We start from the raw sequence: 16885 nt of genomic DNA on the forward strand, positions 1-16885 counted from the left end.
CTTACTTACACGGAAAACATGGGATTTTTTTTTCTTCCGGCAACTTTGATCAATATGGAAAAAATATTTTAAGTTTATTTTATAACAGTATTTCATTGTTGAAGTTGAAACTCAAATCATTCTCATTGATTCTACTATTTCATCCTGGATTTTTTTCCCATTGTTGATGAGGGAAATACAAAGTTAAATATGTTTTTCCATAATGAGTAAGTTCTTTTTATAGTATGTTTTTAGTACCTTTTGAAACTTCTTGTACTTGTAATTAAGATTTAATTTGTAGTAAATAATGGTGACATTTTTTTTAAAAAATATATCCATTTTTAATGCTGCATTTCTTTAATGTAATATAATTGGACATATAAAAATATATAATTGGTCTAATTGCTTGAAGATTACTTTATTTTAGTGCTCTGAATTTTTTGGTGAATCAGAGAAATTTTATTTCAATAACTTCTCAGTTATTGCGTAAATCAAGAAAAATATTCTGGAAGACACATAAGATATTAATGTTAGATTATTCTACTTTCTGTTCATATATTTTATTTATTTCAATGAAAGTGTTTAGTTTCATCTAGAAACTTTATATTAGCAGAAATTTAAGTACTAACATTTTTTCAAATTAATTCTAGAATGAATTTGATAGTGTAAGGCTTTTAAAATAATATGTGTTATATATGTATCAAAATTAAAGTTTAAAAATTGTTGAGACTGCTAATTCAGTAAGCTACATAAAATATTTAATTGAAAATGTTTGTAATCATCCATCCTTCCAAGCCAATTAATTCCAAAGGCAGCTAATTATTAAAAAAAAGTATGAATTTGGTAATTTTTTTTACTGGAGTGAAATTTTTAGAATTCCACTTAAGGTCTTGCTACAACTAAACAATAAGGAGATAAGTAGAAAAATTTCTAGATGATATCTGCATTATTTTTTGAAAAAAGACCTATAAGTATTTTTTTTATCAATTAGAATTTGCAGACCAAAGAAAATCGTATTCTAAAAGTGTTGTTCTTTGATTTTAAATGATATCATAATATTCGATTTTCAGAAATAAGAGTTGTGTATATTAAATTTGAAATTAACAATTTTGTCTGAATTACTGCATTATTGCATTTTTCCTTGCCCATTATCTTCTTGAAAACTATTTCTTTTTAATGCTTTCCAATAAGAAACCGACAAAAAATAGGTGTGTGTGTGTGTATATATATATAATATATAACATCAAATTTATTTTTTCCCAATTTTTTTTTTATAGCCAACTTAATAAAGTTGCTGATATGTATTTTTTCACATTTTGATATTTTTCATGACCATTTGCCAGGGCTAAATATGCTGTCAGACAGAAAATGATCTAATTCATGATGATCTATACTCTGGAATTCAAAGAGAAAATTGCAGGGTTTGTCTAAAGATTCCAAATATTATTCAGCTAGAAAGGCTCTATATTTTTCAACTGTAATAAAAGACAAATCGGTATTAATAATAAAGGTGAATATGTACATCTGCTGGTGTACTATAGGTCAGACATATATCTGGAGATATTGATTTGGTATAAATAAGCTTTGAAGGAAAAGGTGAAAATGTTCACTTAAAAGCTATTTTTGTTTTAATCAGCAAATAAATTTAGCATCTGCAACAACTTCAAAAATATTATTGCATAAATATATTTTTCGTATCGTTTTGAAATTGAAAGATTTGTCTTTTTAATGATTCCAATGTAGTAGCTGTAAATTCCCTCCCTGGATTTTGATTTAAGTTTCTGCATAATTTTCATAAATAGTTTTCATTGTTCCAATGATTTTCAAATCTTTTATATTCTTTCATTCAGTATTTAGTATGTGATTTTTCTTTCCCATTGTTAAAAGCTAAGGAAGAAAGATTTTGTTTAGTGTTTACATGAGAAATAAAAAAGTGAAGTTATAGGATAACAAAAGACATTATTAGAAGACAGATTACTCATTACTGAGTTATTTAATGACATAATGAGACATGGGTTTGGATTGCATTAGAAAAGTTGTATACAATAAGCTGAACAGGTATGATGGTATTAAAATAACATAGTTTTAATGTCTGTCACAATTTGATATTTAAAAATATTTTGTTGCTGGAATCACGAACATCATGTTACAGATCATAAGAGATTTAATTAAGATTAAATACCAATATTTCCAGCAAAACAACTGATGCCCAAAAGCAGATAGATTATTAATGAAATTGTCATTTGTGTTAAAATGATTTTGTTCTTTTCAAGATCTCTAACCGGAATAATATTTTTTATAAATTTTATTTCCGTTCATTCTATAAAAAGATGAGAAAATATGATTTATATTTCCTGTCTTTCTATTAGCATTACTTTTCCTATTTTCTCATGATTGTTAAGTTTTATAAAACTTAACAAGAAAGCAGCAAAGTGGTTGAAGATAAATTCTTCTCTTTTAAACAATTCTATGCATAAATCAATCTCATATATAAAATTGTTAATATATTATTGATTGCTATTATGTTCTATATGTTATGCTTAATAATAATTACAATAAAAATTGCTACATAGGTGCACAGATGTCTAAAGCTATGTCTTCAGCATACCCAGATTCCAAGCCCAAAGAATCTTTCCCCGCTTATTTTCTTGAAAGTGATAGAGAAAAAAAATTGTCAACTCAATGTTCACAGTCGCATAAAAATTCTATCCATGAGATTGAAATGAATAATTATGATTTGGACATAAATGAAGATGCTTCTATTATAGAACCAAAAAGTGATGTTAACACGATTAAACATCTGAGTCATTGTCATGAGTCTGATAATGATTTTGGGGAAAACGAAAATTTGCCCAACGTCCTTTCTGATGTAAGCACGCCTTCTCTTTCTGAGCATAGCAATATTGAATGTAATAACATCTCCAAGCGTGTTTCCCTTTCTGGGAATAATATCAAAAGAAATAGGTCATGTCAAAGTTCAAAATCACATAAAGACTCAGTTCATGAAACTGAAATATATCATTATAATTTGGATGTAAATGAAGATATTATTGAATTAAGTCAAAATGATCTAAAAGAGAATGGGGATGTAAAAGAGAATAACTCATCTATAAAAAATTCACAATCTATTGAAATTTTGGAGCAGATCATTAGAGCAGAATCAAAAAGTTTTATTGAGTTTAAAAACCACTCAGTTTGTGAAAGTGAAGCAACCACTCAAATGAAGGGAGATAAACACACTTATCTTCCTCCAAGATTTAGCAAATCATTGGTTTCATCTACACCTACTCTTGTAGAGTCCAATTTTGACACAATCAGCATTAAGAAATCGGAAACTTGCGTTACTTCTGATGTGGCATCTCCCATTTTATGCAATCAACTTATCTATAATAATTCTGGATGCTCTTCGGATCAAAAGAATGTAGAAGAAAAAAGCATTCATATTCAGTATATGGGGGCAATTGCCGATTCAACTGCATTCAATCCAATTCAAAAGACTCAAATTCCTTCAGGGGACATTTCTGCTGAAACAGTTACTCCTGCTAAAAACAGTTGCTCATTAATAGAGATTGGATCAGCTTCTCCATTGGATGGATCTGCTCACAGTGTTTTGGCAGATTTAAGCTTTGATGATAAGGTAAATTTTCCTTAATTATCCGACATCAGATCATAGGATCGAAAAAATAAAGCAAATCTTTGAATATAATATCAAAAAGTTTTCCCTATTTTACTTTAATAGCACTCTTAATAATTTGCAATCATTTTTATGTAGTGTATGCAGATTTTATGCAATGACTATTTTTCATTTTAAAGGTAAAGTAAGTGCATTTTGATCTTTAAAATATCATTTCATTTTTTTTTATGATCTTATTATATTTAGTTTAACTAGTTAATTATATTTAGTTTAGTTAATTTAGTTATACTTAGTTTAGTTAATTATATTTAGTTTAACTCATTAATGTCCAGTGTCTTATTTATATATCTACATTATTATATTTCATTTTTATGGTGAAAAGGGGTGCATTCTTTTTGCTTTTTTTTAACCAGTGTATGCATTTTTCCAAACTTCTAAGCAATTTTCAACTGGTATATACCACCCATTATTGAGATTTTGAAGTCAGATTACTCCAATTCAAGATTTTTAAAATTTGGACTTTGAAGTTGATTTGTTTTTAAAGCAATGCAAGGAAAAGGCATTTTTAAAAAAAATATTTTATTGTATATTTAAAAAAAAATCTAATTAACATCTGTAAAAAAGCCTCTTAAAATGACTTTTTATTTATTTTTTATATAATTTTTTTACCCAATTATCGTAAATTTCTTTACATAATTCAATAATGCATAATTTCTTTACATTAATTTTAAAGATTGAAATCTTCTCTAACTTCTGCTAATTTCTGTTATTTAATTATATAACACCTTCTGTTTTAGATATGTGCAGTCTTACTGATTCATTTAAGAACCCAAAGAATATTTGAGGTGTTTGTATCAAATTATTATGAACTGAAGGATTTAATTTCAACTTATAAGTCTGAAAGGCCAACTTATAAGTCTCAATGCCAATGCGATGGACAAAGAATAAATTAAGTTGGACATTAAAGGCTATTTTAAAAGAAATTATATATCTCCACTATTCACCACTTAATGTTTCACACATATGCTTCAGGAAGCAAAAGTATTTTGTCAATTGTTATTTGAATCAATTTCACAGTACATTCCCAGATTAAATTATGTCCGGGGGGAGGAGCAACAGCTAAGGAAATAAATGAATTATTATTATTTTTTTCTAAACTAAAGAATAGCATAAAGATTGAATTTCATAATTATTATAATATCTATGCCCTTACATGACCATTGACGTTCATTTTTATTTTTATATGAATATTATTATAAAGATAGAATATTTTAAAAGTAGAATAAAATCTATTTGTATGATGTTCTGAATAAAATCTGTTTCTTTAATGATCTAAAACATGAAACTTTGTAGATAACACAAAATTGAATTTGTTAGATAACAATGAATAAAAATCAATGGCTAACTCGATCTGACCACTGATTTGTTGAGTGAATAATTAGAAAAAAATGTTTCAATTCAGTAAAATCAGAATATTGTGATTTAGTAAGTGCTCTGAGTTTTGAATGGCATTAACTGGAAAGAAATTATTCCAGCTCTAATTATTACCAATGAATTGATTATGTTTTAATCAGTTTTATGAGTTTACATAAAAATCTGTATGGAGTGTTCATTTTCTTACAAATTTCTGTCCTCTTTACAGCCCCAAACAGTAAAAAGAAAATCCTGCGCCTTGTAAGTTTTTGAATTGTTTTCTCATTTTATGTATTTTTCAATTTTTTGATGGACTGTAATGCATCATTAATTTATTTGCATGTTGTATTATATAAATCTACAATTTGTATGTGTGTCCAAAAGTACAATCTATATATCAACAATTTGTTAAAAAATTGCATGGGGTTTAAAAATATATGATATTATGACTTAGAGCTGTGATTCATTAAGAAAATAGGTGTAAAAATTGCTCTTTGAATTTCATTATTTTGGACTTAGTAATGTGTTTGATTTTGTTTTAATTTGGAGGAAAAATTTAGCTTTTTCTTTTTGAATTTCTGTACATGGTGCTTATAATTTTCTGTTAAAAAATTTTTATTCGTCAGTTCATATTTCAATTCAATTAACTAATGGAGAACAACTTCATATTCTTATTAGAAGAGATTGCATATTATGCTTTGCTTCTCTTTGTAATTAAAAGATGTCTTGCAATGAATCAGTTGAATTCCACGAATAATGCCTGGACTGTTTGCTTTGTGAACTAAAACAAGTCCTTACTCGGTGATTTTCATTTGACTCTTGTTCGCATATACTACTAAATCATGAGTGTTACAATGATATTTTATAAAACTGCTGGGAATTCAGCCATTTGATATTAGAGTATTGCAGTGGAAATGATGATGAGTAAAAAGTCTCCAAAGATTGGGTCCGACAAAAAGAAAAATTTAATTTAAATACAATTTATTATGAGGAAATAGAATTGAACACATGATGAACTATTTACAGATATGACTGGGAAAACTTCTAAAAACATAAACGGTCATTACAGGACCTGAGACCAATACCGAAATAAAACATCTTACAAAACAATAACGACACATATTTTATATCATGTCTTAATTCTAAAGTTTTTATATTACAGTTGCTAGGTTACATAAATATCAGATGCGATACCGATTAAATAGTTAAATGTTTAATGTCACGTGAAGTGATTTATTCATATTAATGACGCACAAAAGCAAGTTCAAAATGCATTGCATCATTTTTTATTTTTTTTTTTAATAAAGTACGGGAGACAAAATAATTTGGAATTTATAACCTTAATGCCGAAATTTCCTAACAATGGCCCGCCTCTCACGTACTTCTAAAAAGAACTTAAAAGTTTGATTCACTTCACATGACCTTATACATTACAAATATTGACATTTTAAGATTTATAACAAATTTTAATATATTCACAGAAATAACATGCTTGCAGTCCATCTGGATTCAAGGGGGACATATAGGAGTTTCCAATATTATAACATGGGGCTTACAAAAATAAAAAATAACATCTCCTGTGACAAAACGACGATGGAATTCTCAAAACGAGCCAACAAAGACCTAGGAGAAACACTAGCAGGTTACTTTTTCACCTCCTCCGAAATGGTATTGGAGGCCGCTCGTACTCTTCGGAAAGTGTGTACTCGATGAAAGATTGCATCGACGTGGACATTAATTTCCTCTCATCCAAATAGGTAGTATCACATGAAAACAGGAAAACATTTTAGTACAACATATATACATATTCCACAAGGCAAATTATGAACAATTTGCCAGTATACAAACTGGACAATAACATTTTAAATCAAAATTTTATCTAAAAATTTGGACAAACCACTTTTAGCTAAAGGTTTTGTAAAAAGATCAGCAAAATTCATTTTAGTATTTATATACTTTAAAGTGAAAAGTTTTTCTAAAACTAAATTTCTGAGATAATGATATTTTATATCAATGTGTTTAGTACACGAATTTTTCACATAAGATTTAGAGAACTCAATTGCAGCTTGATTATCACATAGAAGATAGCTAGTTAAATTAGCTTTTATTATATTATGTTTTTCGAATTCCTTTAATATATGGATGATCCACACAAGTTCTTTTGCCGATTCACATAACGATATATATTCACTCTCCATAGTGGACAAACTAACACATTTTTTTTTGAAGTCCTCCAAATTACTGGTGAATGATCAATGAAAAGAATAAGACCTCCAATTGAAATTCTATCATCTCTATTAGCTGAGAAATCAGCGTCACTATAACAATTTATATTTATATCATTTATTTCAGATATTCTTAATTTATAAGTTTTAGTATGATCAATATAGCCAAGCAATTTGAGTAGAGTATTCCAATGTACTAATCCTGGATTACTTTGAAATTGAGATAAGATATTAACGGCATAACAAATGTCAGGTCTCGTCCTACCTGAAATAAACGATAAACATCCCAAAATATTTCTATACGGGAATTTTGACATTTCCGTAATTTCAGCTTCAGTACTAGGACATTGGGTTTTGGAAAGAACTGTACCAACTGCAATAGGTAATGAAACAACAGGATAGTTATACCTTTTATATTTATTGCAAACTTTATGGATATATTCCGACTGATGAATGAAAAATTCATCTCCCATTTCTTCAAATTGAACTCCAAGCAAAGTACGCGTTTTGCCCAAGATTTTGAGATCAAAATGGGTACTTAAACGATTTATTACCTCTTCGATTAAGATGTCGTTTTTTGCAAAAATTACTATGTCATCGACATAAAGTAGCAAAACGACATTATCCTGATACGCATATACACAATTTGTCCAATCCAATTTCTTAAAGTTTAAATTTTCTAGCACAGAGTGAATTTCTAAAAACCATTCCCTCCCAGATTGATGCAAACCATATAATGCTTTATTTAAATGACATACGTGGTCAGGTTTATTAGAGTCAACAAATCCTTGTGGTTGTGTCATAAAAATGCCTTCCTGTATTGTGGCATATAAATATGCACATTTAATATCAAGTTGACAATGTCGCCATTTTTGTTTACATACCAACACAGAAAAACACATCCTAATAATTGAAAATTTTACCACAGGACTGAAAACCTCATCATAGTGAATACCTTGAATTTGTCTAAAACCCTGAGCCACTAGTCTTGCTGTATATCGCACTATAACACCCTTTTCATTAAGTTTTATGGTACAAACCCATCGACAACCAATAACTTTGCCATTTGCAGTTTTTGGATCCCAAACTTTACGTTCTTTTAAAACACTAATTTCCTCTTCCATAGCTTTATACCATTGATCAGCCTGGGGAGTTCTCAAAGCTGTGTTAAAATTAACTGGGATTTGAACCTCTAGTCAATCTGATACGTTGGCCTCTTCCATATATACTATTCCTGAATATTTATTTTTTCCAGAAAAGTTAAATAATGATTTTTCATACTTTAAATTATGTGTCTTACAGTATTCCGCGACATCTTTATGACAATGTAGGCATGCTTTCGAACCTTGAACGTAATAATAAATGTCAGTTCTAGACTTATCTTTACGTGGAACAGCTCGTCTTTCCCAAATAACCTTATCGGAAGTTTGATCGTAATTCGATGTTCCCTCCCGTTCAGAGATATCTGGTTTGGGGGTACTAGGGATAACCGGTTGTTCCGATTCTTCCTCAGATTCGGTACTAGACTCAGAACTAGACTCTATTGATTTTTTGCGAGGGTCCAGCTTAGCTCCACTGCTTTTTGGTTCTTGCACCCTATCATCATCAAAAGATACATTAATAGTTTCTATTATTTTTCTCTCATTAGGTAACCATATGCGATATCCCCGGGTTCTTAATGCATAACCCAACATTATCCCTTTCTTGGCTCTCATATCGAACTTTTTCCTTAGTTGTTTAGGTACACCTAAATAAGCTGTGCATCCAAAAGTCTTTAGATGATTTACAGATGGTTTACGACCACCATAAAGTTCAAAAGGAGTTAAAATCTGCTTACTATGACATACACGGTTCCAAACATATGAATGACATAACAATGCTTTAGCCCAAAAACCCTTAGTCAAACCACTAGTATTAAGCAGAACTTTTATTCCATCTACTGCAGTGTAGTTGTAACGTTCGGCTACACCATTTTGTTGGGGCGAATATGCGTTTGTTCTTTCAGCCTTAATACCCAAATCATCTAAATAGGATTCAAATTCTGCATGGCAAAACTTAAGACCATTATCGGTTCTTACATTTATTACTTTTGAATTTAGAAACCTCTCGGCCCTTTTCTGATAGTTCGAGAAATGCTTAAATACTTTAGTTTTCCCCTTAATTGGGTAGACAGTTACTTTTCTAGAAAAGTCGTCAATGATACTCAAAAAATATCGGTACCCACCAATAGCAACATCAGGAAAGGGACCACATAAATCCATATGTAATAACTCAAGTGGTTTAATAGATCTAATTTTACCAATAGGTTTGAAAGATTTATGACGAGATTTAGCAATCTTACAGGGTTCACAATTTAAATCCATGTCCTTTAATTCGGGCATTCCAATTACACTTTTGTTCTTACTAGTTCGTATAATGTCGTTTTTGTTAATATGACGCATTCTATTATGCCAAACAATTAAATTATTTGCATTGAAAGTGGAAAAGTTTTGGACTTTTGATTTAAACTTATGTACATCTTTATAATGGGAATTTGCCTTTACATTTTTATGGTCTGGATGCACTTCAATTTGGGGATTTACACAAAATAGACCATTAACCTTTTTGGCTACAAATTGTTTGCGACCATCTTTAGCATATACAGTAATCTGGCCATTTTTACAAGTAAAAGTCGATCCAGCTTTATCAATGAGTGAGCCGGAGATTAGATTTCGTCTTAATTTCGGAGAATACATTACATTCAAAAGATTTACAATTTCCAACTCACCCTTATTCCGGAAAATCATCTTTACAGTTCCAATTCCTTCTATATCACACTGTACACCTCCAATGGCTACGGACATGGTTGTTCCTTTCACTGGTCGATAGTTCTGGAGAAGACTTCGGTTTCCACAGAAGTGTGATGTAGCAGCCGTGTCGAAAATCCAGGACGTGTCTTCACCTCCTTGACTTAAATTGGATTCCTCTATGAAGCTGCTTCTAGGAACATTTGATTTTCTTCCCTTTTTCCTCGTCTGCTGGAAATTTCTTTTGTAGGTAGAATTTTGCTTGCTTGTTGTAGACTTCAAAATGTTAATGCTTGTATCAGACTGGAAAACGCAGGATTCATGGTCTCTCATGGCTTGCTTCAGTCTCGATTCTTCTGCAAGAAGCTCTTGGAGAATCTTGTCGAACTTGAATTCCGTGTCATTCCATCTATAAATGTTTTGAACGATACTGTTGAATTGAGGCGGCAGGAAACGGATCAGCTGAAAAGCTTGATACCAATCACTAATTGGTTTACCAGCATCTTTTAGTTGCTCAACTATTCTTCTAATACGCGCTGCGTAAATCCCAATTTCTTCCTGCGGGTTGATTCGACAGGAAAAGAAAACGTCGGTAAGTCCTATTATTCGAGCACGCGAGTCGGGTTGAAAATGATCTTCGATGCGTTTCCAGGCTACCACAGGATCCTCTATATCGGCAATTATACACCTGTAATTCTTTGATATGTTCAGGTATATAGCACTATATGCTTTATCCTTCCTACAGTAGAAGTCTTTTAATTCCTTACATTTTGTTTCATCGGGTTTAATTTCATATCCAATGACGATCCGCCAACAGTTCCTTTCCATCAATAACACCTTGATATCATCTCGCCATGATGAGTAGTTATTAGCATCGAGTGGTTCTATAGTTGACTCCATCTTTTATAAAGGAACTCCGGCCCGCCGTCACAATAGTCGATTCTTAATTTCCTCTCTAAATTCCTTTAATTTTATTCGTCACCATAAGCCTCTTGGTTAGTGACTGGGCCCATAACCTTGTTACAGTGATATTTTATAAAACTGCTGGGAATTCAGCCGTTTGATATTAGAGTATTGCAGTGGAAATGATGATGAATAAAAAGTCTCCAAAGATTGGGTCCGACAAAAAGAAAAATTTAATTTAAATACAATTTATTATGAGGAAATAGAATTGAACACATGATGAACTATTTACAGATATGACTGGGAAAACTTCTAAAAACATAAACGGTCATTACAGGACCTGAGACCAATACCGAAACAAAACATCTTACAAAACAATAACGACACGTATTTTATATCATGTCTTAATTCTAAAGTTTTTATATTACAGTTGCTAGGTTACATAAATATCAGATGCGATACCGATTAAATAGTTAAATGTTTAATGTCACGTGAAGTGATTTATTCATATTAATGACGCACAAAAGCAAGTTCAAAATGCATTGCATCATTTTTTATTTTTTTTTAATAAAGTACGGGAGACAAAATAATTTGGAATTTATAACCTTAATGCCGAAATTTCCTAACAATGAGGATTTCAGTCTCCTACCATATAATCTTTTCTTATTCTCTTAAACCTTTATCTGAATTCTTAAATATATTTTTATGTTTGAAGCATTTAATTTAAAGCATTTGGAAGTATATATATTGCATTTCCATCCTTATAGAAATTGTGTGCAGAGAATTTAGAATTTGTCTTTGTTTTAATTTGTAGCTGAAATTTAAATTTATTTAAATTCAAATTTTAATTACTAAGTATGCTATCCACATCAAAACTAGCTAATTTAAAATCAGAAAAAGCTAAAAATTACACATAAATATGTTTCCATTCTATTCAAAGGCTTTATTTATTACTTACATTTTTTTGCTTTCCTGTTATTGATTTACCTTAGATTGTTTAAAGAATATGACTAATTTGTTCATAAAATAATAATTATAAAAAAAATTGTAATTTCTTGTGTATTTCTGTGCTATAACAATAATATACATCTTGTACTATTCTTATATTGAGCAAGATGTTTTGACATTCTATCCATTTTAAGTCCCGTGTTATCATGATTGAAATATTTAGAACAACCTTTACAGAAACAATTGAAATCACAAATATCGATTCGATGAAATAGCTATGTGTGCAATGAAGCGCACTCAAATTGTTTGATTCTTACATGGCATATATTAGTTGAATTGTACTAAAGATCACAAAATTTTATTGATGCATATGGCTAGGGGAAAATACCTGTGGTTTCACATGAAACCTGTTTGTCAATGCTGGGTATTAAAGGATTTACTACATTATATTTGTCATATGGCATTACATGAATCGACTCCGTTATTAAAATTCCAGAACTCTTTTGTGGATGTATAAAAGCTCACTTTTTACCTACTCCTAATATAAATATTTCTGTATTTTCATTTCTTTTATGTTGTAGAAACAGGTGGCAGCAAGAAAAATTTCTACGAATCTCACTCATAAAATCGCTTGTTTTGTCGGATATGAACATAGAAAAATTTTTAAGGCTGTTCTTTGTTTTATAATTTAAAATGTAATTGGCCACTATATTTGTTATGTTTTTCCCGCTCCCTCCCACAGACCCACCCCATTTGTGGCTTCGGACAGCGACTCCAGTTGTTCTCCTTCTAACGAAGATAATGGCGAGGTTCTTGCTTCCACTGATTCAGAAGAGGAAGCAGGTTCCAATTCTTCAATCTGCTTTGTGCCCAGTTCGGTTCCTAACTCCCCTGCTTTGAGAGACAACACAATCCGCAACAGAGCAGAGTCGCCCGCCAGAAGGAGAATTACGCCCCTCAAGGTGCGCAAGAGTCTCTGTCCGCCCCCCGATCTAGCTTTCGCTCAGGCTCTGGCCAGCTCGCCTGTCATCCAGCAACTCAGCTACTCGAGTGACTCGGAAGGGGACAGCCCAGTGAACGTGTGCAGAACTATGGGCAGAAAGAATGTCATTGAGTCGAGTGACGAGGATTGAAAAGCAGTGATTCACTAATTATTTTTGATATTATGATGAATGAAAATGTATCTATACGATTTTGTTTGTTAATTAACATTATTTTAATAATTATCATTTCAAATGCATTATTATTATTATTATTTTGTTCTTTAATAAATATTATAAAATAAACTTGTGCCTCTTCCTTTGTAGTTAATCTTACAATGTATTCTAGAGTCTTGCACCTTTATTATCAAAGAAATTGCAATCGCTTTTAGCCTCTTTTATTTCCTTGCACGATTTGACGCTATCCAAAGTGTTGATCCTTAGTGAAATTTTTTTTTATATTTTCATGTCAAGAAGGAAAATCATTCAAAAGAAAAACAGTAAACGCTTTTTATAAATTAGTTTAATTAAAAATCAAAATTTTAAAAATTATGTTTCTGTATTCGAAATTTATAACATTTGACACAGCTGCAAAACTGAGAAATATTTTTTTTTATGTGATTAGAAAATGACATTCTCTAATACATTTTGATTTTTTTATGTGCAAGAAACAGTACTGACAATTATGTTATTCCAGGGAAATAAATCAGATAGCAGCCTCTTCCTGCGCCCTTTTGGCAAGGAATTCCACAAGCTGGGGGACCTCCATCATACGGGCGAGGTAGCTTTGAAGATTCGGTCGGCTCTCCAAGCTGAGCCCGTGCCGGTACTTAAGGGCGGCGAGGGCCAACGTCAGCCCGATGTCGCTCCAGGTCACCTGCAAGAAACATGAGTTAATATACGTGTACAAGGAACGTGAGCGGAGCATATCGAGATGGCAGGGTACCGGCCAAGCTGCAATCCTCAGAAAGTTGCTCCATCCCTTAAAGCACAGGATGCTTTATAAATATTCTTGAGATATTGAGGAACATAATAAGAACGGGTTTTATCTTGGAAAATTCAAATAAATTTTGGACTTCAATCATATACAAAGATATATGTAAGACGTTTTTATTTGTCGGAGATCATGCAAATTACATTTCCTTTTTATTACCTTCATTTTTGATCATTGTAATGCACTAAAAAGTCATTCGAAAGTGGAAAGAAGATTCAATTCTCTTTTAATGTGCAAATGATGGCCTACCTTCAAATTTGTTTGTCAAATAGATGCCACAAAAGTGTTATTGTGCCATTGCGCATCTCCTCATTCACACTTCGCGAAATACGGATTCTCATGTTTTAAATAACTTAATGACTGAAGCCTAGTTACGTTCAATTGCTACTGCGATTTTGTTTTTGTAAAGCAATTATCTATGGAAGTAGATTTTTATGTTTGAAATCGGAAAATGAGTGGGATCAAGGACTCAAAAAGCCATTTTCACGCACAAGAATTCAAAAGAAAGATTTGAGCTATTTAAACTCAGCCATTTTTTACTTTTTCATACAAAATGTAAATATAATAATCGTCAAAAAATTCGAACTCGGGATTTCGACGGATTTTAGCATTTTCAGACCTTTTTAAGCCTGAAGATAAAGACAAATTTATGAATTAAAGTTTGTCTGTAAATACGATAACTCAAAAACTCTTTGAGCTAAACGAATGAAATTTGGTATATGAACTCGACACGAAATTTGAACTATATTTTACGACTAAAAAGAAAGTATTATTTTAAATTATTCATAAACAATAATGGTAGAACATTCTGATGGATTAGCTATACTTAAATAGTCCAACTGCGGAGACTGGGACCTCTGTCAACCACTGAGGAAATATCAATGGATCATGAGCATAAGACATGAATTATATATCGATACAGTGATTGTATCTAAGAAAATTTGTCTCGTGGTTTCCCCCCCCCTTCTTCTTCTTCTTGAAAAAGTTTACTGTACAGAGATTCCCCTATATAATAAACAGTAGTGCTTTTCCCGATTTTTCTTAAAAGTACAGGAGGGAAGATGATCATCAACGGTATATCAAGGTGTCATGAACTTTCATTTAAACTTTTCGAAAAAAACTGTGCAGTGATTTTTAAATGGCGGTTTTCGTCATGATTTTACCTTTGGAATATAAAGTGAACAAATGTTTTTTCGATTTATCATCTCACAAATAAAGGTTGGTCATGACTTTTATACGAAATAAAAAAAAGAGAGAGAGAGAAATTGTACCAGTAGTTGGATTGAGTGAATAATATTTTAAAATCTAGATTTATTTATCCATACTACAATGTGCATGATTTTTTTTTTTCTTTTAAAAAATGAGCGTCAAAATTTACATTACGGAACAGCATACATATTTTAATAATTTCAAAAATGTTTTTCTGGGCATTGTCATTCATCAAAACTCCTGAATATCCTGACTTTTTTCTTTCGTGAACGAGAAAGTGGAAAAAAGAAAATGAATAAACCAGAGTGAATGATCTTCCCAAAACGTGATCGCATACTCTAATAAACTTGTCATGCCAAAGAACGCAATGCGTTGGCGTACAAAAGTGACGAAATATTCACTTTTGGCGTGAATTTAGCTTTTTTTTTTTTGTCAATTTATCGTGTTATCCTTGGCGAGTTTTTTGGTGATTGTTCCCCGGCATGCCGCTCATTGAATTCAAAAATCTACTTTGTGCCATAGACACGTTTTCCTCAACCGATTGAAACAAGATTTGTTACAAAATGATACTTGTCACAAAATCCTATACCAAATTTGATATATTTAAGTCATTGCTTTTTTTAAGCTATCGCGTTTACATGCTTCTGAAAGTACGGACTGACAGTGGATCAACCTTTTGTTGTATTTGGCTCAAAATCTTATAGGCGTCTACACTATAAATGTTAAATGGACGCACGGAATCTTATCTATTTAGCTCTCTTTGTTTTGTAGTTTATTTCTTATATTCCAACAACCGGACAGGCAGACAAACTTTCTCTGAACAGATTTTACTCAAAATTCAATAGAAATCTACAAACATGTCTAAAATTTCAGTTGCCAAATTTCAACCATGTTGCTCAAAGTGTTTTTGTGTTACTTTTGTCACAGATGGACATTTTCTAAAAATGTATTTTTCGAACACCAGGAAGTCTAAACCGTGGAGATTCAACAAAATCTCGTGTTCGAATATGTTGAAAATAATTGCACTTTCTCTATACTATGTATAGGAGAAAGTAAAAAATATGAACTGGTTAAAAAAGTAATCCAAATTGAAATTTAAACTGTTTACTATGCATTGAAATAACATTAGTTATTAGATTTTTTAAACTGCTATTGTTTAATTATGAAATATAAAGAAAAATGAAAAGAGATTTCTTGTATAAACTTTGAAGCATAATTTAAGTCTAAAATGATATAAAGAAACGAGATTTTTCTGGTACATTCTATAAAAGATATGCTTTTTCGAATGCTCTAAACTATTCATTGCAAACCTGTTTATAAGTCCTTCCTGTAAATTTTGCAATTTCAAAAAAACAATATTGCATTACGTTTTACTTCAGTTATTTTTCTTATTTTTACATTATTATGATATATTTTGTTCTATTTCTTTGTTTCAGTGCTCGTTTTTCCTGTATCTTTTCATTTTTTACCCTTATGCCAATCTAAGAAAGAATACCAGACGTTTTGAAATCCAGGGTTCAATACACAGAAGTCTTTGCAGTCATGCAAGTTAACATAAAAATAGATAGTATGGGCGATTTATTCATCAAAATGAATCGATTACAAACAATCGAAATTCCATCTGAGCTCCTTCCAATACCGCATCACATAAGTCACTGTGTTTTGAATTGCGTGTCTGCACAGGGTTTGCTTCTCATGAGGAAAGTAATGCGATCAGTCATTTTCTTTTCTCACTTCCAGAAAAATAAGAGTGCAGTAATCCGCTTTTACCGGTTTGTATACTGTCTTTGCCTACGCGCAAAGTTTATCAAAAT

General features: G+C 31.1%; 2 protein-coding genes across 6 annotated transcripts in view; one reads left to right on the top strand and one right to left on the bottom strand.

Moving 5' to 3' along the window:
- The window catches only part of LOC129980537 (DNA excision repair protein ERCC-6-like), a 120904-nt gene extending 107730 nt beyond the window's left edge, over positions 1-13174 (top strand). For 2 of the 3 annotated variants that reach the window (XM_056090876.1, XM_056090877.1), the window contains 3 exons: positions 2553-3616; positions 5256-5287; positions 12631-13174. In XM_056090876.1, coding sequence (XP_055946851.1) covers positions 2553-3616; positions 5256-5287; positions 12631-13021 — 1487 coding nt within the window. In that variant the 3' untranslated portion in view covers positions 13022-13174. The remainder of the gene's footprint in view (positions 1-2552; positions 3617-5255; positions 5288-12630) is intronic. The other variant, XM_056090878.1, reaches the window with a different exon arrangement.
- Positions 13175-13401: 227 nt separating this feature from the next.
- Positions 13402-16885, bottom strand: part of LOC129980539 (glutathione S-transferase 1-like) — a 46413-nt gene continuing 42929 nt past the window's right edge. For 2 of the 3 annotated variants that reach the window (XM_056090881.1, XM_056090880.1), the window contains exon 6: positions 13403-13745. In XM_056090881.1, the coding sequence (XP_055946856.1) occupies positions 13575-13745 (171 nt within the window). In that variant the 3' untranslated portion in view covers positions 13403-13574. Of the gene's footprint in view, positions 13746-16885 lie in introns of all 3 variants that reach the window. The other variant, XM_056090879.1, reaches the window with a different exon arrangement.

This window comes from Argiope bruennichi, chromosome 8 (genome assembly GCF_947563725.1).
Source record: "Argiope bruennichi chromosome 8, qqArgBrue1.1, whole genome shotgun sequence".
In the NCBI taxonomy this organism is placed as follows: domain Eukaryota; kingdom Metazoa; phylum Arthropoda; class Arachnida; order Araneae; family Araneidae; genus Argiope; species Argiope bruennichi.